The following is a 27,365-nucleotide window of genomic DNA, read 5'->3' on the forward strand; positions in this document are numbered from 1 at the left end:
CGAAAGGAAAAACAAAGTATGGGTGAGAGTACCAGCTTTTTTTCATTGGTTCACCGTAAGTGGTCCTGGCCCTGAAAAGAACTATCCTTCCAAAAATCAAAACTACTGGAACCAACTCAACTTTCTCACTCAATTTCACGTGGAAGGCACAAATTCCCCATCCCTTGCACACAACATTTTTCATTTCATTTGGCAACAACACAGCCAATACCAACCATGTGCAAACAAACATTGTCTGCTTGATCCATCCAGACAAATGGTATAAGAGTTTAAAAACTATAACCGATCAAGTAAGGTTGTGGGTTTCTCTCAAAGTTCACTCTCGGCTTGAAAGGCCACTATGAACACAAATATGTGTTAGAAACAATAAATTGCTGATTAAAGGGGTGATTATTCTGCATACTTTCTGCAAGGCACCAATACTTGACGGTCGCAGATAGAATATATTTTGGTGTTGAAAAATGGACCAAATGTGTGCAAGGGAAAGGCGCAGAATGAAAATGAAAGCTAGGGAATCTCTATACAATTAGACCATATATGAGTAATATGTCGCTATTTATATGATGGTCTTGTTTTTTTTGGAATGATTAAGGTGCACCTTCTTTTCTAGTACTTGAAAACGTCTTAATACCAGAATAAACCTGCTGAGTTCTTCGAAGATTCTAACATTATCAATTAGAAATTCATGGTAACATCAAATTGCAAAATAGTGCAATATGTCATCTGCCAAATTTAGATGTACATTTGAGTTCAAAATGGTTCTCTGATCAACTCATATTTCTAACCAAACTCTACACGAACCCAAAGAAAATACAACTCAAGGTAATAAAGTTATGTGAAAAGCATGAATAAACAAACTAACCAGCTCTCTTCATGGAAAACTTTGGAGAAAGAAGCAAGAGAAACAGCTGCACTAAGAAAATGTACCTGTGTCATTTCTGTTGCTTCTACCTCTGAACCACATGGCTGTCAGCAAACGCAAACTAGTTCTTTATGCTCTGAGGGTATAAATGCACTGCTAAGCTATAAACCCTCTATTGAACTGAAAACAGTATCATATGCTCCCACCTACAAATTTTCTGTTTCCAGGCCGTCTGTAACACTGGATAATGCTTCACTTTCAACAAAGGCAGGATTAAGAAACTTAGCAACGAAAGCCCACATTCTGTACACATCTTCAAAATTGGTGAGGAATCCAAGTGATGCCGTAACAACCTCCAGACGAATTAATGCATTTTTACCATCATGTCGGCCATTTGCTACAGGCTTACACAAGGAAGCATTATCTAGATCTAATGCCTCATTATGTTGTTTGGGACTATCCACAATCCGAATATGACTGAGGAAACCAATACCAACAGAAATACCATTTTTCTCTGCTAGTTTCTGAACAATTTCTGGGTTGATTAGCTTCCCATCACTGTTCCTTAAGTTGAAGGCCACAGCGGAACCTCTTTCAAATTTGATCTTTGGGCCATATATTTGAACAAGTGGAGTTCCAGCGCTTCCTTCAGACCCAGGTAACCGTAGTTGCAGTAATGAGGTGACAAGCCAATTGATCAGATAACGAAGTCTGAGGGTAGTTCTATTGAGACCCAACATGTTGACATGATCAAGATGCCGACACATTACCTCAGGCTCTCTCCTATCCCCCTCTTGCTCATCCCCATCTTCTCCATCACTCATGGATTCATCAACACCAAGGATAGTACTACAAGCATCCCTCGACTCCAGAGTATCGCCTGGAGGCTCTTTATGTCTGTCATCAATACTAAAGGAAACCTTCCGACCCATGCTCAAATCTCGCTCATTTTCTTCCACACCAAAAAATCTACCACCAGCAAATCTGTTCCCTTCCCTCCTGCCCAACAGCCTGAAATCGCCTTCTGTCTCTCTTCTGATAGCACTTTCTTTTGCATCTTGGCATAAACCAGAGGTTCTGCAATTACTTAGGCTAGCATGCTGAGAGAAAGTTTGGCTGTTGAAGCCATTCATCTCTGACGACCTACCCAACATCGACTCTTCACTGATTTCACGTTCTTCCTGAATCTCCCCATCATGCCCAAAATTTGCACATTTCCTGTTACTCTCTGAAGATGGAGCAGTTTCAACGAGCTCTTCTTCAGGCACTTCTTTAACATGGTGCAGTTCTTGTGTTACGGACAAAACAGCTGCATCAAAAGACAATATGTGATCTCCATTTCGTCCAAAATTTACTTCTCTACCATCGTAGATTGGGCTCCTAGATATCTTCGAAGCTGGTTTTGGAGAGAGCTGCTTATGGTTATTTCTGCCCGTAAACCAAGAAGGAGGTAAAGGGGAGCCCAATCTTCCATTCAACTGACCAGAATTGTCAGATCTGTATGGACTCTGACCCAAATCAATCCAAATTGAGTTGTCTGATGATTCGTCTTCACTAAAAAGTGGACTCCTCATGACCTCCCCAACTGAGATGCTGTCCCCTTCTTCAAAAATGGTGCTTGCCCCATCCCTGTCTGAGCTGTTATCTTGATCCATATCAGTCTCAAAAACATCCCTCACCTGAGAAGAACTGAACACACCAGAAAAAGCAGGCAACTGTGGACCCGTATTAGTTTCAGGCGTCAATTCATCATTTCCATCATCACCCTGGTCTTCAATTCCTGCTAACCCATCCAGACCATCTATGGAGTCACATAGATATTGGGGGAAGACTGGAACAATCCTCACCATTCCAGAACCAGCGCACCCACTTTGGTTTTGCAGTTTTCCCATCAAAGATTTCTTGATCAGAAGGCATCCAAATCCAGTTGGATCAGAGCCAAATACCCGGTAAAATGATGTAATAATAAAATCTGGACGGAAGAGTGACAACCCGAGTGAGTCCATGTCCTTGGGACCGAGAGAACCTGCATCAAGCAAGACATGCCAGTTGTTCTGCTGAGCCAATGCCATCCACTGGTAAGAATACTTAGCCCCAGTAACCCTGGATTGAACAGGGAACACAAAAAGGCCGACTGCAGAATCCTTCTTCTTCCTCTTTTTAGTAACAATCTGCTTTCTCAACTCTGTCGAGCAGAGTTTCAGGGTTGGCCATTTGAAACAAGCACTGTTAGTTTTTGCACCCTTTTCTTTGGCACATTGAGCCATCCAATTTACCGACTGACTATCGTGATCAAACATGGTCAACAGCTTCTTGTTAGTTTGAAACGGGTACGATTCTGCAAGCAATTTAAAAGCAGAACCCCTGCTGACGGTGAACACGAGGCCATATTCATTTTCAGGGATGTTCAAGTAGTCCATGATCCTAGTCTTTATATCATGTTCAGAAGTGCCGATCTCAGCGCCTCCATAGAGGGCATGGTTGCTCAAATTTGCAGTTATCTCTTTCAAACTAAATGCACACGACTCCCAATACTGAAGTGTCTGAAAGTAAGAGAATAGGCCAAAACCACAGTAGTCTAGACATACCTTGGAAACCATATCGGAAAGGTGTGCATACTCCTCCGATCTCAGCTGGTCAATCTTCTCAGAGGACTGGAACTTTGGGTACATAGTAAGAAACTTGTTGAATGACTCGAGGAGGTCAGGAATGGAAGCTTCAGAATCAAAAATACGGTCTGCAGCAAGTGCTGTAGCTTGAAGAAACTCCTTTTGGGCGTAAAGCCGTGCAAGCGATCTTGACCTCCCCAAACTCCCATCCTCATTACAAACAGATTCAGAATCAATGTCAGTGGTTTTAGCCAAAGTCCCATTTTCAGATGCTTCTTCAAGTGCCTCTCTTAGCTTGTTTACTTGCAACTTACGGAGAATCGACGATGACTTTCTCTGACCTTCCTCTGTCAAACCACCAGTCCCATTTCTCCCTTTCCCTTTCTTCTCCAATATAAGGGAAGCACAATGTGATAAAGGCTTCCATAGTGAGATATGCATTTATTCACTTCTCTCTCTCTCTCTCTCTCTTCCTATGTACAATCAATCTGACAAAAACAAATTCCAGCTCAAGCCCACTTTAACCAGATTTTAAATGTAACTCCAAAATCTCAATAGTGGTAAAAGTGCAGTGAAACATTCTAAAACATTGAGCTTTTACTTTCAACTAAAACATTCAAACTTAAGATGCCAACTACTAAATTTATACAAAACTATAAAGAATATTCAGTCAAACTAAACATAGTTCTGATTTGAATGAAACTAACCTTTAATAACAAAGAACCACTGAAAAGAGCCCAACCATAAATAGAAACCAACTACACAAGGCAGATTTTCAAGTACAAATCTAAATCCCCAAGAAAGAAACAAGAGAAGCCCACACCCCAATGAGACCTAAAACACAAACAAGCAGAGAAAGAAAACTCAAGAACCAAGATCTGCAGAACCCCATTCAAGAGTTATATGAGATGAGAAGAGAGAGCTTCCAACAACTCCACTGTCTTTCACACAAATACTTTTCACAGTGCATTAAGTTTTTTGTACTGCAATGGCTACAGAATTAAAAACAGCTGAGCTGACTTTTTATCACTTAGTGTGGTATGGTCAATGCAGACATGTTTGCATTGAATGATTGCTTTCATTCATTATTACACTACCTCTTTTTTTCATTTTTTTTTTAAAGAGACAATTTGATATTTGATAGGATCCAATCAACACCATTGACTTTTTATTTTTTGTTGTACTAATTTTTATAGCAAAATATACAACGCATGCATCAAGAAAAGTTTTTTTTTAATTTCTTTGCTTATGTTTTGTGGGTCCCAAAAGTCAACTAATCAATATCAACTTCGGTTGTACTTACTTAAAAAAATGAAATTTGTTTGTTTTGCTAGAATTTTATTTGTTATGCAATTTGGATTATTGAAGTTGAAATTGAAGTTTTTGACTGGGAAAAAAACATAGGTTGATTGTTAGGTTTAGGAAAACTCTATACAAATCTAAAAGAATTCACTAAGCCCTATTATTTCCTATACAAAACATATGTAGATTCTAGACCGCAGAAACTCTGTTTTGAACCTAAGCCCCGTGACCTATGAGTATAGAGGCTGGCCTTTTAAGTTGGTTTGGATGAAATGTCCCATGTACTGCCACTATATAATTGCACAGTACGCTAGTAGCTATCTTATGCTTGTACAAATGTGCGCTAATTCAGCTGAACAATGATAAAATTATATTTTTTTTAAAAAAACAAGGGTAAAATTAGGAGCAACTTTTAGTTTATCGTTGACTCCTTATTTTGGCTTGGAGAATGGATCGAGAAGGCCTCAAATTACACAATTGTTTGCAGTTCGCTATTCTCTAAATCTGAAGATATACTATCTTTATTTAACTCTGTGAACTCAAGCCTTGTGTCATGTGCCTATCGGATATTAAATTCATGTCTTCGTCACATAATTTTAGCCGACCCATGCGATTATAAATTACGATATAAGTATTAGTTGTATGAAATCACATTTTTCATATGATCTCCTCTTAGATACCACCTTACCACTTGGGCACTTATTGAACAGAGTTATTTTTGTATTACTTTACTCCTTTTAATTTGATTGAAGACGCCATTTTTCTTCAACTTCCAATTTTATTATGATGATAATGTGCTTACGATTTTGTTTTTCAGTTAGTGTTTCCTTCCCCTGACTAAGCAAGTGTTTCCTTCCCCTGGGAAATGTCTTATGGGGTGTTTTTTAGATTCTAATGAGTGACTGTACTGGTTTCTTCTGTGGGAAACAAACAGAGAGTGCGAGAGCTTGAATCAACCTTTTTATATTTATATATATTCATTTTTGGGTGTGATTTAGTTTTCCCTTACAAACAGTTGATGGGAGACTGGAATAGGTTTTTAGATGGACCGAGTTCATCTTGAGAGCGAACTGCCTACGTATCTTACTCTAGGTTCTTCTGGAGAGAGTAGAATCAGGTCTGACGTAGTTCATAGGAGAGGTATTTATAGATATTGAGAGTGTATCCTTGCCCACCACGTGTAAAAGATATCCTAAACGAGAGGTGGAGATCAGGGTAACATGTGAGAACTGTCCTCATAGGTCTGCTGTAATGATGTGGGGTGTCAGTCTGTATAAGTAGATTGCGGCCGTGACCAGTGGCTAACGGCCAAGATATGTGTAAGTACACTTTTAGTCATGATTGCTTCTGGAAGGAGTATCTGAGTCACTTTCCTAGCGTAGTTCACGTGACACTGCGACCTGTCTGTATCGTTCTATTAGCTCATGGATGCGACCTGGATCCACAGGTCGATGTGTCATTTCCACCATGTTATCGCGCGTCTTTGGATAGAGAATATCACTCCCCCCACAACCCCTCTCGATGGATTGTGAAAACGACCGAGAGAGAGATCGGTCAGCGACGGGAGGATGCTAGAGGTGGAAATTTCCAACGATCCGTGAGGAGGCGCCGTGTTAACCATGTGAGTGGTGGGTGCAAACGTTTGACGCGTGTTCAAAGACGCGTGACATGATCCGAAAGCGATTCGCGAAAAAAGCGTGTCGCCCCATTTTTTCGGGATGTGAAAAACATGACGGTTAGTTGGTTGGAAGTCGGGGCAGACTAAAGGTCGGTGTAATCATGATGCCTTGGAAACTAGAGGGTGGTTGCTCAAAAATTTACCGCTCTTTTGAAACTTCATTTGGTCGCCGTCTGGGTAGACACTACTTCATTACCGCATCATCCTTCAGGTTAGTTCTCTGCCATTGTTGAACCTCTGCTTCTTGTTTCGTGCTTAGCCTCTGTTCTAGAGTTGTTAGGACACCCTGTTAGTTACTTAGACCTGTTAGGTTTAGAAGAAAAATGTCTGACTCCAATGACACTTTCGGTCCTAATGAGGTCCGTGAAGTTTCTCTTAGGATGGGATGGCGAAGATGATGAGAGAAAGATGAGTCCGTGTGTGGGGTGGTTGAGGGTGATGATGAAGATGAGGCGGTTGAGAGGGCTAGTAGTGAGGAAGATACGGCTCGATCTGCGTCAGAAATTTTCTTGAAGCTAGCACTTCAGTCATTTGTGGGTCTTCGGCGATCGACCGATAGAATTAGACGAGCCGCGGGACGGACATGCTTTGAGGGCGTTCCCATATCTGAGAGAGAAATATGGGATAACCGTAAGCGGTCTGGAGATCCATGAGCCTGACCAAAACGCTCTGGTTTATAGCGATAGGTACACCCCACCAAATCATGGGGTGATCATCTGTGAGGGGCAGCTGAGGGCGTCCATGACGATACCGTTCTCCAAGCTGGTTTGTGAGTTCCTGAACCGCTGTGGCAAAACCTGTTCAGTTTGTGGGTAACACGTGGCGATTGTTCAAGGTTTTTGACCTATTGAACGCCAGCGGTGAGTACCGAATCGAGGTCGCTGATGTTATCGAGCACTACCTCGTAAAGCGATCTAGGTCGCTGAACTTTAGCTTGCAAACTCGAGCTACGCTGTCGAGCGTTCTGGATGGTAAGAGTAACGAGTCGTGGGACAAACGACCGCTGCTCCTTGTAGGAAGCTACTGTGCTAGCGGGTTCAGTGTGGACAATAAAATATGCGACTTCACTGGTGGGTACCAGTGCATTATCTGATGATATCAAATTTGCTTTGGTTGAACTTATACTGAAACTGTTGTCTTGTTGCCTATGCAGATATTCACTTGAAAAGGGGGTCGAGCCCGACAATGATCGAAGTTCGCTAGGCCGACGCTGAAAAAAAAGCTACCGGAAGTTGCTCATTTCTTTGAAGAGTGCGGAGGACCCGCAATTAGGGAGAAAAGGCAAGTGCAAAAGGCCAGAGCTCGGTAGAAAGTGAGCGGGAAGACGTCGAAGAAACCTGTAATGGAGAGGTGTAGGAGTGACCTGGTTATGAGGGAAGACAGGCATCGAGGTCGTGTCGGGGTGAAGCGACCATTTGGAAGTCTTTGGGGCCTCACGGAGTGCCGAGGGAGGGGCGAGGAAGGGCGCTCCGTTCGATGTGGAGGACGTTCTCTTCGAAGTCCCGGAGTCTCGACCGGCAAAGGTTGCGAGGGTGGCTGAGAGCGCCCTGGGTGGTGAAGTGCGAACTGGGGAAAGGGCGGCTCGCAACTCGAGGGCGAGACCGATGCCCGACTTCAAGCCCTAGGTGAGGGCGCTTTGAGGTCGTCTTTCAACCTGGGGTTGTTGGAGATCCCTCTGGCAAGATGAAGGGAAAGGTTGGTGCGAGAGAGACTGGTAAAGGGCACTCCGGTACTGGAAAAGACGAGCTAGAGCGCAACCTGATGTACATAGATGAGGTGACTGGGAAAAAGCGCTATGTGAAGAGGTCGGACTGCAGCTACAAGTCCGCACCCATAGCTGCTTGCTTGTTGGAGGGGATGACCCTGGACGGTGATATGAAAGACTTAGATGCCAAGGAGCTGGAGTCGAATCTGAGTGGGATGGATAAGACGATGTGCCTGGTAAGTCACCTTCGCACTCTACTTGACTGTGTTATCGTGTTACATGATGTTGTTTGATAATAATGTGATATGTTGTGCGAGTTGTTGCATTTGATCGCTGGGTACCAGAAGCTAAAGACGGCCCGTCGAGTCGGCCGACTGGAGAAAGCGGAGGTTGAGTCGGCGAGAGGGACAAGTTTATCGAATCGCGAAATGTCAAAACAAGTTGAGAAAGCGTAACTGGATCTTGGCGAGGCCCGGCTCACCACCACTCGACTCTGGAGAGGACCTTTGCAGTGAATGAGTCGATCGGGCTGAAGCATGAGGTGGAGGCGTTGAGGGGCCAGCTAGTTGCGGCGAACACCTATGCTGAACGATGCAAGACTTCCACCCTGCAAGCGAAAGAGGCCTATCTCACCATCCGTACTGAGGTGGAGGAACTGGAGAAAAAGCCGGACGACTTGTAGGAGGAGCGGGAACGCCGAACTTCGGGAGAACTCGAAGGCGAACTGCCTGAAGATGCTGGCACTGTTCCTACGGTCGTGCCTTCTCCCCTTACTGGTGTGGTGAGTGAGCGCAGCTTGGGCCGGGCGAGCTAAACGTGTTTGCCGCTGAGGCAGTTGTGGCGTCTTCTGGTGATCCAAACTCTGCTTCCGTGTTGAATGTCGCTCTTGGAGAGGATCTTGATGATATTGTCTAGAAAGTTTTGTTGTTTTTGTTTGTAATGGGCCTCTGGCCCGTAAAACAATAGAGTTGGTTTCTGGGTTGACTGGGCGCTCGTTTTTCTGCTTTTCCATTGACTATGATAACTAGTGACTAACTGTGCTGGATTTCCTGAGTATTCTCAGCAGCATGGTTAGTCTGTGAACTGGGGAGTCCCTGATGTTGTCAGGTCGCTTATTTTATGAATGTGAACCTTGTTGCCTTTGCTTTCTACACTTAGTCTTGTGTATGATAAGAATGTTTGTATTTGTAAGCATGTGCATGCTGTTGTGATCTAAACGGTGCAGGTCGCTCGTCTCTATGAGGGGCCTTGGCATGCGTTACGTACTCTGGAGCCGGCTTTGAAGCATAGTCGTCGTCGGCGCGGCACGGTCGGAATAATGGGGGGGGTATATGAAATGATGGTCGACAAGGTTAGGTTTGGCGTTTGGTGTCTCGATGCCATAATGGTGTGCCTTGGGAAGAGACGTTTCGTGGGTATAAATATGACTGGTCTTGGGAGAGCAGCGACATTTGCTCTTTTTGTTCTTCCTGCTGCGGCTGCTTCTCTTCCCTCTTGCTTCGGTTTCGCTTTCCTTTCCCGTTTACTCAGGTACGTTTCTCTTTTCTTCTTTTAGATCATGAATGTAAAGGTTATTGGCCGCTCTAACCAACGTTCTTTTGTTTTCTGTGTTCAGCTTTACTTATGGCTCGGTGCTTTCCGTATGTCAGGAGAGAAGGGAGTGTAAGAGAGTTCCCCTCTGCTCATGGAGGAGATGGAGTTCTATCCTCATGTGCATGGGGACCGTGGCAAAAGGAAAGCTATGGCGTCTGGGGGCAAAAAGAGCAAGCGATCCAAAAGACCAGGTCGCTCGACTGGCGGCATTGTGTTCAGGTCGCCGCAGCGAGCGAAAGGCTCCCATCGGGATGCTGATGGAAGCGGCGGCACCGGGCGAGTCGTCACGCCGCTAGTGGGAGTTAAGCTCCTCTCGTAATCGGGGCGTGGGGAACAAATTCTACTATGTGGGTAGAACGGGGAAGAAGCGTGCTGTAAAGTGTTCTGACTGCAACTTCCACTCGGCACCCATAGCGACTAGTCTGCTGAAGGGGATCGTGTTAGACGGGGATAAAGCTGAAGTCGAGGATGAAGATATGGAGACGCTGCTGGGGACCATGGACATGGCTAGTTGTTTGGTGAGTGTTTCTCTGTCAGCTTTGCCGCTTTATTTCTTAAGTGATTCTGATTATGAATTTGTCCTTGTAGTTTCTGGCTGGGTATGATAAGTCAAGAACGCCGGTAACGGCGTCGATATCTTGACGTCAACTCCCGAAAGTCGAAATGGGATGCTTCTTGAGCTGCTGGGGGCTGACAACAAGAGGAAGGCTGGAGGCGATGACGGTGAAGTACCGTCTTCGCCGATGAGAATGCTAAACCGGTCGCTGCAATGGTCGATGCTGCAAATGGAAGTAGCGGAAGTCACCGAAAATGCACGCTAAGCGATGTCGAGGGGTTGCTCGCATAAAGCTCAAAGTCGCGATACCACGGCTGTAGCGAGTATGCCAAAGCTGGGCGAAGTATTGTCGACTAAAAAGGCGGATGGGGCTCGCTGGCCGGGTATCGCGTTGTTTTCGCGGGCTGCGAGGCGCGTTTTCTTCGACCAAAGATCGCCCTCGGGACAAGCATGTGGTCGCGGCTCCGTGATGGTGATTTCTCTTCTTTGTCTTGGTAAGAAACTTGGTTCATCTTGTGGTGATTATGTCTGTTCCTTGCCCCTACGAGGGTTAAACATTAAAGCTGTGTTTTCAGGCTTGCCTGAGCAGTTCGCTTTTGTTGATACAGAGAACTGGTGTCCACGAAAGTGGCAGTTCATTAATTTTTCTCCCTTTGTTCACCGTTTCGGTCTGGATTTTCTGGGTAAACCCAGCAGATCGGTGGGTTAGAACTGATTATCTGAAATTGGTCGTGTAGCTTCATGGTAAATGTATGTTTAATGTTATATTTTGCTTGATTACTTGTAGCTATTACTCTGTTTATTGGGCTTGTTTCTGAGATGTGCTCTCGTAAAGCGTTATATTTGTGTAGTATTGCTCGGGAGAGCGATCTGAGAGATGTAAGTGTCCGATTAGTCTAGACTTAGGGGGTTCATGACCCTACAAACTTCGGAGGGCGTGTTGCTCGTTGAGAGCATTCTCGTGGAGTTGATCCTAGGGGTATAGGTCCTCAACTTAGTGAGACTCGAAGAGGCTATGAGCCCAATAAGCTCCCGAGAGCGTTACGTTAAGCTTGAGGCGTGTGTAGCCCCTAAGGCGTCTTTGCTCTCGAGCGTTCTCCGAGTTGATCCTAGGAGTATAGGTCTTCAACTGGCGAGACTCGAAGAGGCTATGAGCCCAATAAGCTCCCCCCGAGAGCGTTACGCCATTTGGAGCGCGTGTGTAGCCCCGAGGGCGTCTTTGCTCCGGTAGCGTTCTCGCTGAATTGATCCTAGGAGTATAGGTCCTCAAATAGCGAGATTCAGAGAGGCTATGAGCCTGTAAGCTCCCCGAGCCGTTACGCCGCTTGAGTGTGTGTAGCCCCCGAGGCGTCTTTGCTCCGGTAGCGTTCTTGCCCGAGTTGATCCTAGGAGTATAGGTCCTCAACTAGCGAGACTTCGGAGAGGCTATGAGCCCTGTAAGCTCCCGAGGCGTGTGTAGCCTCGAGGGCGTCTTTGCCCCGGGCGTTCTTCTTGCCGAAGTTGATCCTAAGAGTATAGGTCCTCAACTAGCGAGACTTCGGAGAGAAGCATGAGCCCATGTAAGCTCCCCGAGAGCGTTACGCGCTTGAGGCGTGTGTAGCCCCGAGGCGTGTTGCTCTGAGGCGTTCTCGCCGAATTGATCCTAGGAGTATAGGTCCTCAACTAAGCGAGACTTCGGAGAGGCTATGAGCCCCGTAAGCTCCCGAGAGTGTTACGCTTTCGCTTGAGGCGTGTGTAGCCCCCGAGGGCGTCTTGCTCGGAGCGTTCTTCTTGAGTTGATCCTAGGAGTATCGGTCCTCAACTAGCGAGACTTCGGATAAAGGCTATGAGCCCGTAAGCTCCCGAGAGTTACGCTTTCGCTTTAGAGCGTGTGTTGCCCCCGAGGCGTCTTTGCCCGAGCATTCTTCTTGCCGAGTTGATCCTAGGGAGTATAGGTCCTCAACTAGCGAGACTCGGAGAGGCTATGAGCCTATAAGCTCCTGAGAGCGTTCTGCTCACTTGAGAGCGTGTGTAGCCCCTGAGGGCATGCTGCTCCTGAGAGCGTTCTCGCTGAGTTGATCCTAGGAGTATAGGACCTCAACTAGCGAGACTAGGAGAGGCTATGAGCCTGTTGTCAGTGCATATATACTGATGGTGCTTGCGGTGTGAGTGGCGTGGCTTGGAGATGCGAGTAAATACCGTAGATTATAATAACAATCTTGAGTATCTTACACTTGAATTTGTAGCAAATGGAAACCTAAATTACAAAACATTATGAAACTAATGGTAAAACTTCTTTAACAAGTACGTGTTCCAAGGCCGTGGCAATAACTTCCCCTCATGGGTTTTAATCTAGTACGCTCCATTGCCAACGACGCATTCCACTATGTAGGGACCTTCCCACGTTGGTGCTAGTTTAGAATCATCTTGAGTTTTTTTCAAGACTAGATCTCCAGGTTGAAAAGATCGAGGATGTACTCATTTGTTGTAGGACCGCTTTAGGATCTGTTGGTAAGATGCTACTCTAATAGCTGCTAGGTCACGTCGCTCTTCCAGTAGATCGACCTCTCGAGCTAGTACTGAGTCATTATGACCTGATTCGATAAGTTCAGATCGAGTTGTCGTGATTGTCAGCTCGGTGGGGGATGGCAAACCTTCTATGCCATAACATAAGGAGAATGGTGATTCGCTTTGTCTTTGGAGAACGAAGTGGTGCGGTGAGCCCATAGTATGTTCTCGAAATGGGTTTGGCCATTGGCTATTGTTCTTTTTTTCGATCTTTTCTTCAAGTTCTCTAAAATGGCTTTATTGTTGGCCTCCGCATCCATCATTTTGAGCATCTTGGGGAGTGGAGAATGCATGAACGATCTTCCACTTGGCTAGGAACTCTCATTTGTTTTGCCCTTGAACTGGAACCGTTGTCCATCACTAGCGTGCGTGTGGTAAGCCAAATCTGGTGATGATATGAGTCCAAATGAAATTCGACATGTGACTCTTTGACGTGTGCCAACGAAATCTGCCGACCCACTTAGTGAAGTAATCTGTGGCAGCCAAGACAAAGCGGAAGCGGTGCTCTTCTTCGAGGGATGAATGGTCCCATAATGTCCATGCCCCACATGTGGAACGCCAAGAGGGCTCACAATGTGTGATCGGTTAAGGGTCGCTGGTGAATGATGTTGTGCCCAAATGTTTGATATTTGACACACTTGAGGACATACGTTTTGGCATCGATCTGCATACGGGGCAAGAAGTACCCTTGGGAGATCGCTTTATGGGCCAATGAGCGACCTCCAGCATGGTTTCTACACTCTCCTTCATGAATCTCAGAAAAATTAACTGACCTTGCTCTGGACTGATGTATCTCAGATGAAGTCCCCCAGCAGATTTGCGAAACAACCTGTCATTAACCAAATAATAGCTATGTGCATGGTGCGGAATCTTCCTGGCCTTGGCACGCTCATCTGGGAGTTTACCGTGCTGGATGTATTGTGTAATAGGCTGCATCCATGTTTGACTCATCTGATCTCCAGAGAGTGGGCACAGGTCACTGATTGCTAAAACATGGTCCGCTTGGTAAGCTGGTCGATCGACCACTTCAATGGTCAGTTGTCTAGGGGCACAGTTCGGTGTCTGAGTGGCTAGGTACGCTAAGCTATCTGCATGACGGTTCTCGTCACGCAAAAAATGGTGTATTGTAGCTCTGCTGAAAGAAGGAAGTAAATTATTAACAACTTGAAGGTATTTGGAAAGGTTACCTTCGTTAGTAGTGTACTCTTTTGCGATCTGGCGAACAACTAGTTGCGAGTCACTAAAGATTTGGAGCTCCTTTACACCGAATTGGATTGCCGCACGTAACCCCATTATCAATGCCTTGTACTCCGCTTCGTTATTGGAGGTTGCGAAGTCTATACGAACTGCCTTTTCTATCATACCTCCCTCGGGGGATACTAAAACGATTCCGATATCACTGCCTCCTGGGTTACTGGAACCATCAACGTAGAGGGACCAGACTGCTTTTAAGTTTGCTTTTGTGGGTGCGACCTCTGCTTCTGGCTCCCAATTGGGGTCGTCGACTGGAAAATCTGCTAGAAAATCTGCGACGACCTGGCCCTTCTGCAACGTGTGGGGGACGAAGTCCATGTGGTGCTCACCCAGCTCTTCCGCCCATATCGCCATCCTAGTAGTCTTATTCTCTTTGTGAAGGATCCGCTTCAATGGAAGGTCGCTAAGTACTCTGATTGGATGAGCTTGGAAGTAAGGTCTGAATTTTCTTGCGGAATATAATAAAGCAAGCACTGCTCTTTCAACGTGGGAATAATTCTTCTCGGCTGGAGTTAGCGTCTTACTTGTGAAGTAGATCGGCTTTTCTGAATTGTTTTCCTTTTTGAAGAGAACCGAACTGATGGCGAAATCTGATACTGCTAGATAGAACCCCAGTGTTTCTCCGTCTGTTGGTTTGGCTAAGACGGGAGGCGTTGTGAGGTATTCCTTGAGAGTGGAGAATGCTTGGTGACATTGATCATTCCATGGGAACTGCTCTCCTTTTTTTAGGATCTGTAGGAACGGTCGGCTCTTGTCTGACGCTCTCGATATGAATCAGTTGAGTGCAGTGACCATGCCTGACAGTTTTTGTATCTGTTTCTTTGTTTGTGGGTTGGGCATGTCTAAGAACGCCCGAATTTGGTCTGGATTTGCTTCGATACCTCGCTGTGAGACCTGATACCCAAAGAATTTTCCGGAGGACGCTCCAAAGAGGCATTTCTCTGGGTTCAGCTTCATTCCGGTTCGGCGTAATCTGGAGAACGCTTGCTCAAGGTGAGTGAGGTGGTCACTTGCTTTTTTGCTTTTGACGACCATGTCGTCTATGTAGACCTCCATGGTGTCGCCTAACATGTCCTGGAACATGTCAGTTACCAGTCGTTGATAAGTCGCCCTGGCGTTCTTGAGTCCGAACGAGAGAACATTGTAGCAATAAATTCCTTGCTCAGTGATGAATGAGGTCTTCTCCTGATCTTCCTCAGTGAGTGGTATTTGGTTGTACCCACTGTATGCATCCATGAATGATAACAACTCGTGCCCACAAGTCTGGTTGACTAGTCGGTCGATTCTTGGTAGTGGGAAGCTGTCTTTAAGTGTTTTTGGTTGACGTTGGTGAAGTCGACGCGACGCGTGATCATCTGCATCGTTCTTCTTTGGAACTGCCACGATGTTTGCTACCCAATCTGGGTAATCGACCTTCCGTATGAAACCGACTTGTTTGAGTTTGTCGACCTCGTCGTTCACTGCTTTTTGAAAACGTAATGACAATCTTCTGGGCCGTTGTCGAACTGGTTTGGCACCAGGGTTGACGTTTAACCTATGGCATGCAACGCTAGGATCTATACTAGGTACATCGATATACGACCAAGCGAACACATCTTTATTCATGGACAAAAAGTTTACAAGATGGGCTTTAAGTGTGGGGTCGAGGTTAGCCCCCCATAGAGCGAGTTTAGTCGTCGATCTTACGTTCCCAATTCACTTGATGCCTTTCTTCGGTCGGTGCTGAGCCTTGTGCTGTTTGAGTGCTCTCTGGAGGATTATACTTTGTAGATGTTGTGCTGGTCTGGTGAGTGGTTGTAGCGTCTTCTGTGGTTACGACAACAGAGTCAGAAGTGACTTCTATGGCCGTGACAACGAAGGAAATGGTTTTCTTTGCAAAGAAAGATCGGGTGTATGAGAGTGGGCGGGCGATCTCTACTGGGGCGACCTCAAGGATTTGTGACGATGTGACAACTGCTGCCTTAGCGGAGGTCGGGATCTGGGCTGGTGAGAGGAAGTTCTTGTTAGAGCCCCCAGCGTTCTGCTTTGGTGCGGTGGTTCTGACCTCGGCCACCAAGTCTTTGGCCATTGTATAGCTGGTGGGCTCGTTTCTGACGTTGATGGGAGATTCAGTGGTCCTGTTCGCTGCGATGATCTGGTTACAATGATACGCCTCGAGCTGGTTGCTCCATAGCTCCAGCATTCCCCTCGGGCCAGGAAAACGGATCACTTGATGCAAAGTGGACGGCATTGCCTGCAGTTGATGGATCCATCGTCATCCTAGAATAGCGTTGTAGGACGGCTTGGTATCGAGGACGCTGAAACGCGTGTTGAAGCTGACCTTGTCTTCTCGGGCACCCACTGAGACTGGGAGTATGATGTCTCCTATTGGGTTGGCCCTGGAGCCATTGAATCCAAAGAGGGGTGCGATTGGGTCTATGAAGACCGATTTTGGCAGGTTCATCTCTTTGATCGTATGGTAGAACAAAATATCGCAGGAGCTGCCAAGATCTATCAAAACTCGCTTGACGGTCCAGTCACTATTTTGACGTGGACCACGAGTGCGTCGTTGTGCGGGAGGCAAACCTTGTTGAGGTCGACCTCTGAGAAGGTGATATCTCCTGACCTGCGTCCTGAACTGCGTGGTGCGGGTGCGGCCTGCGAAGAAAAGTTGTAAACTTCATGAAGGGCGCCAACGCGCCTTCTCTTTTCTCGAGATGTTGAGGACGAATCATCCCCGGCGTGATCATGTGAATGGTTCTCATTGCATTACTTTCGCGACTTTGACGGGCTGACGGTTGGCGACGATCTTGACAAGAGCGGTCCCGAGAACGTCCTCTGCTGTGAGAGCGACCTTGGGTCCTCTAATCGCTATGTCGAGGGGGGGGATCTGCTTCGTACTCTACGGGCCATGAACTTGTGGCGCAGTCGCCGTCGGCCCGTCGGGTATGTTGGTGTATTGCTTGATGTGTCCGGCTTCTATGAGATCCTGCAAGTAATGCTTGAGCCCCCAGCATACGTCGGTCTCATGGCACCTAGCTCGGTGGAAGGCGCAGTAGGGCTGGTCGGGGCGATCTGCCGGTTATCCGATCTCAGGTCGGTAGTAGGCAGCTCGTTTGATCTTCTCTAGTATGTAACTAGGAGATCTAGTGAGTACGGCGAATTCTCGGTCATTGCTCGCTTTAAGTTTGGAGGGCTGCCCTTGTTGTCGGGGTCGTTTTTTAGAGAATGATGATACCTCGTAAACTTCTCCTTCTTCTACTTCCTCTTCAAATTGGTTCTGATTTTTCAAACCTTCTTGTAACTTGATGTACTTATCGACTCGAGCGTACATCTCGGCCAACGTTTCGAAATGTTCTTCTTTCGAGCGACACGGTGAAGCCCGATGTTCTTTGTGCGGCAAGTGTTTGTGAAAGCCACCGCGGCGAATGACTCTTTGAGGCCACTCTCCATGTCTAGCAGTTCGGTTTTGAACAGACTTAAGAAGGAGCGGAAGGTTTCCTCCTTGCCGAGTGTAAGCTGAAAGAATGAATTGAGATTGCCCTTCTTACGTCTGTTATGGACGTATTGGCTTGCGAACAGGTTGGTGAGCTGTTCGAAGTTCTTTATCGAGTCGGCCTCGAGGGAGAAGAACCAGTCGAGTGGGCCATCTTTTAGACTAGCGGAAAATAGTCTGCAATGAAGGTGGTCGAACTCTGGTGCACTGTAGAGTGCTAGACTTTGAACATATCGAGCTATATGCTGGCCTGGGCATGTACGGCCATCGTACATTGGGAACCGTGGTTGGACGAAATCTGGAGGAGAAATCTTGCGGAGTAGCTCAGCAGCAAATGGAGATGCGCGGTAGGTTTTCAGCATCTTTTGCACTATCAGGGTGGAGTCTTTCTTTACCGCATTTTTGTCGAGCCTTTGGCTCAGCTCGTTGATCTATTGGTTGACGTTGATGACGTCGTCCTCAGCGGTGGCACCTAGTGGGTTATGTGTATCCACTTGTGCTCGTAGTGTGACGTTTTCCTGCCTGAGCTGAGCTATTTGCTCGTTTATTGTGCCTAATTGTCCTGCTAGCATGTGGAGTTGAGCTTCGAAGCTTGCCATGCTTCGTGGGCTTGAGAGTTTTGGTTACTGATTTGTTTGGAAGTGGTTTGGTTTCTCAAGTAATCGAGACCACAGACGGCGCCAATGTAAAGGTGTGATTTAGTTTTTCCTTACAAACAGTCGATGGGAGACTGGAATAGGTTTTTGGATGGACTGAGTTCGTCTTGAGAGCAAACTGCCTATGTATCTTACTCTAGGTTCTTTTGGGGAGAATAGAATCAGGTCTGGCGTAGTTCATAGGAGAGGTATTTATAGATATTGAGAGTGTATCCTTGCCCACCACGTGTAAAGGATATCCCAAACGAGGGGTGGAGATCAGGGTAACATGTGAGAACTGTCCTCATAGGTCTGCTGTAATGATGTGGGGTGTCAGTCTGTATAAGTAGCTTGCGGCCGTGACCAGTGGCTGACGGCCAAGATATGTGCAAGTACATCTTTAGTCATGATTGCTTCTGGAAGGGGTATCTGAGTCACTTTCCTAGCGTAGTTTGCGTGACACTGCGACCTGTTTGTATCGTTCTATTAACTTATGGATGCGACCTGGATCCACAGGTCGATGTGTCATTTCCACCATGTTATGCGCGTGACTGGATAGAGAATATCACTCCCCAACACTTACCTAGCAAAAAAAGAAGCAAAAGATAGATAATCTGCAAGTGTTCATTTTAAGCAAATTTTCTCTCTCGGCCTTGATTTACAAAGGAGGTCTTTCTGGCGACAACATGCAAAATCCTAGACCAAATAAAATTGGGGTACAATTATATATGAAAATTACTTAGGTTTAAGGCTAAAACCACCTTCGATCAGGTTATCGCAACTGTTTACTAATTTGCTCATTTAGTGTGTGTCAAAATCAAAATCATATATGACATGGCTCAAACCATGGCCAAACATATATATATATATATGCTGTCACTCACAAAGTCACAAAGCATGCGCATAGGTCTACTGGAAGCAATTTGCACACAGATAGATGGTAATGGTTCCACAACAAAAAGGCATATTACCTTTCTCAAAGTTTAGATTACAACTTGATTTATATTTGGAGCAATGAGCAAGTTTACTTCCTTTTCATATCATGCTTACTTTGGGAGCTGTTTTTCACTTTAACTTTGTCTATTTTACGTCTATTTCATGCAGATTTTTCTCAATCTTTGTGGGTCAAGAAAGAACTCTGAGAGGCTGAGACCATACTTTATTCTAAAATGTGTTTTCACTCATTTCTAAAGCTTATTACGCTGTGAATGTGGACTAAAAGCAACTATCTGTGTTCCTAAAGCTTCTTATGCTGTGAAATTCTATTGAAGCAACTTAATCCCTTAAAACAGTTTGGGGCTAACATGATCCCCAATAGGGCTAACTTTTCGGCCCAACTAAACAAAATGGGAAGCCTGGCCAACGTCAGTCTCAAACTTGCAGCCAGAAGTTCACAATTGTAAGTCATAACTTTTTGCAAATTTGAGAAGAGGAAGCAAATAAAATTTTCATACGTCAAACAATATTATATTTACTTAAATCTAGATTTACAAACTTAGCGTTTACTGAAAAAAGAAAAAGTTAATATGTACAATTATACGAACATAAAACTCGAGCAATAAATGTGCACGTAACAATAACACTCATTCAGTCATTCTATTCCTTTCATTCAAAACGAGTGCTCTGTCCTACTGTCCTAAGCAAGGCCCAAAATATCGATATCGATGAATATATCGGTGTATCCAAAAACCGATATATATCGGATATTTCGGATATATCTATTTTTTTGGTAACCAGTCCAAACTATTTAAAATTTCGGAAATATCGGATATATCGGAAATATAATATCGGAAATATCAGAAATATATTGGAAATATCGGATTTATATTTTAAAATGATCAAAAGTCAACCCGATATATATCGATTATATCGAAATATCGATTATATCGGGCGATATAAAGTTTCATATCGAAATTCCGATATATATCGGAAAAAAAAAGTTCTATATTCGGTGGATATATGTCGGAAATATCGATGTCGGTGTACCAAAATACCGATATATATCGGCGATATTTTGGTCCATGGTCCTAAGGCCATTAAAACAGTTACATCAAAGCCACAAGAGCCATTTCAACATAGCCACTAGGGCCATTACATCTGAGCCACAAAAGGTTGGACGTCATCAATTTGGTAGATTGGCTTGTTCTTCTCCAGTTCTACATGAAGTTAGATTAATGATTAACCTAAGAGTATCTCTAGGTGGTGGCAGGGACAGAGCCAAGAAGAATCTGACCTAGGGGGCGAGTGTATATACACAATTAAAATACAGGACAGCCGGACGGAGCTAGAAATCTGACCTAGGGGGGAGTTCTTATACTATTTTCAGAAAATGAAATAGCATGAAATGTGTTTACCACTTTGACTATATAATTAACAAGGGATAACAAAACGTACTAGTAGATGAAGTAAAACATTCAAATTATGAACATATCCCATGGATCTCGAAAAGGAACAATCAAGGCAAACTAGGAGAAAGCAAAGGCTTGGCCACTTTAAGCTCCCCACAGTCATTTATATAGACTGTTTTAAAAGGTCTATTCCATATATATTACGTACACTCTCAACTCTTTTGTCTCCAAAAAACTAAGTCAAATCGTTGAATTGGCATATCTGATCGAATGATTTGTAAGTAAATATAACAGCTATAGTCGTCACCACATCAAGGCCTCCCTAAATGAGCCAATTATGATCCCCCCTCTCTGGATGGGAAAATTAGGGTCTGTCCCCAGGTACACACACAAAAAAAAAGTCGGGGGACCCTAATTTCCCAATTTAGTGGAGGAAAATCCTAATTGACTCATTTAGAGGGATGTGGTAATACTAGTTAATCCACATTCACCACTTATATTTTTTTATTCTTCTACTACAAATTCACTCACACTACATTATAGTCCAACATATAAATTATATATTGTACATATAAATTAACCATAAAATGACTTATACATTGTTTATAGTAATGGACAGTAAGTAAACAACACCACAATTAGAATGACAGTTTCTGCATATATATATTTGTCATCAAAAAGTATGATAACAAAATCAAAGAGAATATACAATTAATCATGATCACTCGTATTCACGGACCACATTTACAAACAAAAAGGAGCTATTGGTTTGTTAGCCTATATCCTCCTATAAAAAAGATCGAACAAGGAGCTCAAGTAGTCAAGTTAGGCCTTTGAAGCCGCTATCACCGAGTTTTCTTCAAGACATCAAAAACATCTATGTTAGAATTTTTATCAAATTGTCTAGCAATATCTTTCTCAATAAACACGAGCAAATAATTTGCTAGATAATCATCTTTCATCCTATTACGAAGCCTAGTCTTTACAATCCTCATTGCTGAAAATGCACATTCCGATGTAGCAGTTGAAATAGGTAAAGTCAACACAAGATGAATCAGTCTATCTATAAGATGATAAATTGTTAACTTTCCTATTTCTATCAAAACTTGGCACAACTTGAAAATTGTTGACAAATTTTAAAACTCAGAGTGTACGAGAATGTCATTCTCATAGTTTTGTAACTAGTATCTCAAATGAAAATTTTCTTGTTCGGTGAAATCCATCGGATAATAATTATTTGCAAGCTCACAAATATCATTAATTTTGAATGATCTATAATTGTTCCTGGGATCTAAAGCCGAGTTAAGAACAATCTCATTACATCTTTATTAAACCTATGATTTAATATTTACAGCTGTGAATCAATTGTACCCATGAAAATTTCAACTAAAAAATGATGCCCATTGGTAAGGGAATCTTGAGTAGATTAATGATAAAATATTTGGGTTTGATATGACGCTCTTACACCTATTATAAGAAGACTATGTTGTGGTTTCACGTTTAAAAAACATAGTCAAAATTTTCATACTGATAATACATAGAACATAATGGTTCTTCAAAACCTTTAGGGGGGCGGCTGCCCCCCTCCGCCCCCCTGTCTCTATCTATGGGTGGTGGTAGTATCCTACACCTATTATAAGAAGACTATGTTGTGGCTTCACGTTTAAAAAACATAGTCAAAATTTTTGAGGGGGCGGTAGTAAAATATTTAAACTTATTTTGAGCGGGGCGAACCTCAACATATTCAAAAAAATTCATACATAGAACATAATGGTTCTTCAAAACCTTTAGGGGGGCGACTGCCCCCCTCCGCCCCCTATCTATGGGTGGTGGTAGTATCACCTACATGTTTGAGGCCGACATTTGAAGAAAGTATCCTCAAAATCAGTTGCAAATTTGGAATAGAGTCTATCATGAGATATTGATACTGTCGCCCCAAGTTGAATTTTTTTTTAAAAAAAAAAAACCCCACGCAACATTTTTATTGTCGCACCAAATTGAAAAAAAAAAAAAAAAAAAAAAAAAACTTGGCAATGATGCGTGACATTAGTAATGGCGCGGTGTGCTAGTCAAAGTCAAACAAAAAAGTTTGGGCGATATTGGGAGTGGCGCATGATATCATCACTGCCACGCCGCATCTGCATCCAAAATCCCAAATTTACATCTACAAATGTGGCTAGACAGGTGATACTAGTGGATTTGTTTCCCCCTAGAATTGATTTTTCGCAAAATTCCCAGTGTTGGATGCAAATTTAGAAGTGATACTACCTAACTACCACCTAGTGATCTCTAAGATGCCATTAATACAATCTTCTGGGCGCAACAAAGCATTACACATTAATTTCCAATTAAAGTCCAATGGGTTTCCCAAATGACAGTATTCGTTTGTCAGACTTTCGAAGCTGCCGACACATCCCGGCATATTGGTTGGTCCAAGTGTCCAACAAATATCTCAGAGCACGTAGTTTAGATATTTCCCGTCTACTGTATCTAAAAAAACATCGCTGCACCAAATTATGTCCTCAATGAATAATCTACGTCCAAGATTCATCCACATCTGCCAATCAACGTACCAGATCAATTACCCGGCTCAAGTTAGCCTGAAAAAGTTTATTTTATTCAAAGTCCTCATCCTTATCTACACGCACACTATAATACTATATGTCCTTGAATATATATAAAAAAAAAAAAATTTGTACAACTCAATCTTCATAATCCAAATAATGATGAAATCAATTACCCACCCTTCTTCTTCTTCATCCTCATTACTTTTCCAATCATCAAATCTTTCACGTTCAAGAAAATTACCTACCAATGTTTGTTACTCCTCTTTAAGGAGTAAAGTTTATATACCAAAACTTGAACCGTTTAGTAGTAGAAGCAAGATGGACCGTTGTGTTAAAGAACCTTCTCTTATTGAGAAATCTGAACATGAGCTTCTGGGTACAAGCAAATTTAGTTATTTATATATATATATGTGATGGGCTTGGAGTTTAATTTTTTTCTACTTTTCAGATTATTGTTCAGTACTTGAAGGTGATGAATCTTTTAATTGTTGGAAAGCGTATTTCGAACTTAAAGATCTCGAAGTAAGTTTTAATTTGATAAAAATAGAAGATTACAAAATTGCATTCCTTATAATTTATGTTGTTTATTGATTTTGTTTTGTAGAGGGAGATGTCGAAAGAAGAAGTGGAGAAGCTAATACACGAAACACAAGGGGTGAAATCATTAATCGATTATGTACACGGCGTGTCATCGATTCTTCATAAGAAGAAAAATGAAGAGATTGATGAATCAGTGAAGGGGTTGGATGTTGAGAATGGGGGGAAGAAAGTAGTACCATTTCCGGTACCGGATGGATTGCCTAAAACAGATGAAGAATTGGAGGAAGATGAGAAGGGTAGAATGCCTGATTCTCCTTTTACTAGATTACTTAGAAATAAAGGGCGCCTTCCTGCTTGGTTTTCTCAAGCACCTGATCATGAAACAGATTGATGTTCTATGTAATAATGTTAATGACTTGTATATATGCTTTCATTTTTTAAATTTTGTGTGCCTTTTCTAATAACAATGTTCATATATGGTTTGAATAAGTTTTCTACAATTTTGATAATTTAAATCGTGAGTAGGAACTGGTTAACCTAGCAATCATATTGCATCACGAACAAGCTCGAGTGAGCTAGATGAGTATAGTCACAAGCTCAGTTTACCAGTATGGATGCATTTCAAACCCAAATATCGGCTTATGTTCAACACCTCTTATTTTTCTGTTAGCGTAAAAATTAGCTTGGTTCGGTCTGTACAAGACTACAAGTTGAAAGTTATTGGACTCTTCTCAAACTGGCCACCACTTCGTGGTTGCGGTTGATGACTTAAACTGGAGAAGATATATATGGAGTGCGCATTCTTTTCTACAAGCTACAATTATATGATACGATCAACGACCTTACTCAAGATTATGGGCTTAGCAAAAATAGATACAGAGTGCGTTAAAGATCATTAGTTCTTTTACACGATATTGACTTGGACAAGCCACGGTCATGGGGAATATATAAGTTGTAGAGGGGAAAATCTTAACGCACCAACAGCGCGAGAAGACTAGACTTGACACTACTCAAGAGAGGAGATATTTGAGGGGTTGGTGCTTAATCCCTTGATGGGTGCTATCGATGTGGACTGGAGAGACTTCTTCCCATATCTGAGGTGGGCACCTAATAAGAGCCTCCAAATGAAAATAGAACGGATGTTTAACCGGAGAAAAGCTGTAATGAAAGCACTCGTTGGGCAGCAGGAAAAGAAACGAATGGCTTCTGGAGAGGTAGTGATTGTCTAGTGCTTCAATTATAGACTTAAGAAATGTAGTTTCTTCATAACCTTCCCGTAAGTCCTTTATGGTTTGAATAATTTAGTAACTCAGATGGCTTTCGAGCATGTATTAGACAGTTATGAAGACTTTTTGTCATCAAAAGGAAAAACTTCTTCCGAGGAAGAACTCAATATGCTAATTTGGGAGCCAATTATTGAGACTTCTGATACTACTCTGGTCACCACAGAATGGGAGGCTATGTATGAACTTGCAAAGAGTAAGAGCCGTCATAATAAACGAAATGTAGCAGGGGTAAAATTGGAAGTTGGCAATGTAGGTCGAGTTGTTCTCTAAAACAATCAGAAAACATTGCTCCGTCATTTCCCCCACTAGATGGGGAAATTAGGGTCTTGCAAAAAAAAATCAACTTGGGTTTACTGTGTGTTTTTTGTTGACTTTTTTTTAGTGTACTGGGGGATCCTAATTTCCCATCAGGGGAAATCCTAATTGGCTCATCTAGTGGGGGATAATATTCGTTAACCTTTTATTATATACACACCGAGCCACCGTCAATATTCTTACCAAACAATTCAACTCCGTTTCATTCTCATCAGTTGATGCCTGTGATACTGAAGTCACAATGAGATTACCAAATGAAGGTTGAGACAATGGTTGACTCATTCTATTATGCAAGCTCACAAGTAAACTTGCCATAATTGATTTTATTGACGGTCCTGGTCGCGACATAGCCAGGTTAATGATACCTAAGAGGAGTAACACCACTGCCTCCATAGTCCATACGCCTCGGGCTACCCATGTATAACTCATTAGCAAAATTGATTTTGAGAGCAGCTATAGCAAATGTGTCAAAGACGAACCTCTTACTGACAAGCTTTCGTATTGCGCTTCCCGTCTGAGGTACCCATAGAGGTGTTTCTCTAGAGGGAAAAGCGACGCTGAATCAAACTTCGGATACAGAACATCTTCATTATCCCTGCAACAATTGGCTGCCCAAGTGATGATTATTGTACACAGACTTGCTGCATCAGCAACTTCATGTGAGATACAAGTTGGAATTACTATACCATTCCACCACAGTCAAATGTGGTAACTTGAACAACAGATAGAAATAGTACATTCCAAGCCAATTCATTACATTGGCCAACTGGAAGTCAATGTTTCAGTTCATCGACATTTGGACAACTGATTAACTGGCTGAGATGATGTCCATCTCAAGCTTCTGAGTATTGAACACCTTCATCGATGCAGTCAATTGAGTTGTTACCAATGACTCTTCTTCTCAGTGGACAAAATTTTGTTAAGTTTTCTGATAAGAACTGTTTTAGCTGATCAGACCGATTTTTTGTTTCAAGTCGCTTGCTAGTTTTCTCTACTGAGTAGTATAAGAAAATTATAGGAGCATATATTGGTGGAAAGAACTGATCTAAAAAGAATAGTCTGAGTTTCTTAGATGCTGGGATGTTGGGGTGGAAGGCTTGGTTGTTTCTCTTGAGAGAACTTCTATACTTCAAGATATCAAGTCTTCTAATGTCAATACAACAGCCCCAAATCAAAAGTTAAATGATCAAGAGCTCTTTGCTTTCGCCAGCACAATTCTGTCAGCTGTTCCTTCTTGATTTTCAATTTTCGTATATGCATATATATTATCACCTGCAAGGCGGCACAGAGTTTATGTCTATCATCGATCGATATATTGTATTGTTGATGTATTGTGTTTTACTCGAGTTTGTCTAAGAAAGTCATGCTTAAATCTTAGGGAATTGTGTTGCAAACAATCTCCCTGTAATAATTCATCAAGTTTTTTGCGGCTTGCCAATCAAAAAAAAATTCATCAAAGTTTCAAATTTTTGATAATGCAATAGATGGATTCTCACTGTCTTGCAAAGAAATAGGGTTAATTTGATTTTGGCCCCACTTTTAATAGGGTATTCAGCGTTGGACTCCTATAAATTCATAATTCGTTTTTAGCTCAAGTTCTGTGAGTTGACTTGGTCAACTTTAACTGCTCAATAGGTTTTGCTCCGCATAATGTCAAAATAGCCTAAATACCCCTCATGCGTGCCACACGTGATTTTTGTTTTTTTAACAAAAACTAATGATATGTGTCCAAATCCAACGGTTGGGATCCAAGGGTTATTATTGACTAGCCGTTGGAGCTTTGAAATTGCAATATCAGTATCAGAACCTTTTTCCGTTCTCCACCCAGTGTTTGATCCTTTGTTCCCGCCATCTGATTGACCTCCACCAGAAGCGTTTCCACTGCTCCAACCAGTTGCAAGATCATCATCTGAACCTTTTCCTGTTTTCCACATGTCTTCATGGTTCTTACTCCCACTTGCTTCAGGCACTGCCTGATTCCAATCCAAGGGACGGCCTCCACTTGAATCTTTAGGAACATTCCAACTGCTTGCACAAGCATCAGTAGCTCCACTTTTCCAACTGCTGGCTTTGCTGTCCCCATCAAACGACAT

At 43.2% G+C, this 27,365-nt stretch overlaps 2 protein-coding genes and 2 pseudogenes across 2 annotated transcripts; 2 read left to right on the top strand and 2 right to left on the bottom strand.

The window, feature by feature from the left end:
- Positions 1–649: 649 nt before the first annotated feature.
- On the bottom strand, positions 650–4,467 carry LOC147501543 (uncharacterized). The gene is made up of 2 exons (XM_086606597.1): positions 4,179–4,467; positions 650–3,959 (listed from the first exon to the last, which is right to left on the bottom strand). The coding sequence occupies exon 2, from the start codon at positions 3,910–3,912 to the stop codon at positions 1,069–1,071; it is 2,844 nt and encodes a 947-aa protein (XP_086462723.1). The 5' UTR covers positions 3,913–3,959; positions 4,179–4,467; the 3' UTR covers positions 650–1,068.
- An 18,739-nt stretch (positions 4,468–23,206) lies between these two features.
- On the top strand, positions 23,207–24,160 carry MEE14 (maternal effect embryo arrest 14). The gene is made up of 3 exons (XM_086606599.1): positions 23,207–23,507; positions 23,580–23,653; positions 23,736–24,160. The coding sequence occupies exons 1-3, from the start codon at positions 23,288–23,290 to the stop codon at positions 24,060–24,062; spliced, it is 621 nt and encodes a 206-aa protein (XP_086462725.1). The 5' UTR covers positions 23,207–23,287; the 3' UTR covers positions 24,063–24,160.
- Positions 24,161–24,723: 563 nt separating this feature from the next.
- Positions 24,724–25,227, top strand: LOC147501545 (ent-kaurene oxidase pseudogene; annotated as a pseudogene).
- Positions 25,228–25,616: 389 nt separating this feature from the next.
- On the bottom strand, positions 25,617–27,365 carry LOC147501546 (limonoid 7-O-acetyltransferse-like; annotated as a pseudogene).

The sequence above is a fragment of the Coptis chinensis genome, chromosome 4 (genome assembly GCF_015680905.1).
Source record: "Coptis chinensis isolate HL-2020 chromosome 4, ASM1568090v1, whole genome shotgun sequence".
In the NCBI taxonomy this organism is placed as follows: Eukaryota; Viridiplantae; Streptophyta; class Magnoliopsida; order Ranunculales; family Ranunculaceae; genus Coptis; species Coptis chinensis.

Bases quoted from the DNA above. Each gene is read 5' to 3' on its own strand.
- LOC147501543 (XM_086606597.1), bottom strand. From the start codon at position 3,912: ATGCATATCTCACTATGGAAGCCTTTATCACATTGTGCTTCCCTTATA.
- MEE14 (XM_086606599.1), top strand. From the start codon at position 23,288: ATGATGAAATCAATTACCCACCCTTCTTCTTCTTCATCCTCATTACTT. The intron at 23,508-23,579 runs GTACAAGCAAAT...TCTACTTTTCAG, and splicing joins ATCTGAACATGAGCTTCTGG to ATTATTGTTCAGTACTTGAA. The intron at 23,654-23,735 runs GTAAGTTTTAAT...TTTGTTTTGTAG, and splicing joins TCGAACTTAAAGATCTCGAA to AGGGAGATGTCGAAAGAAGA.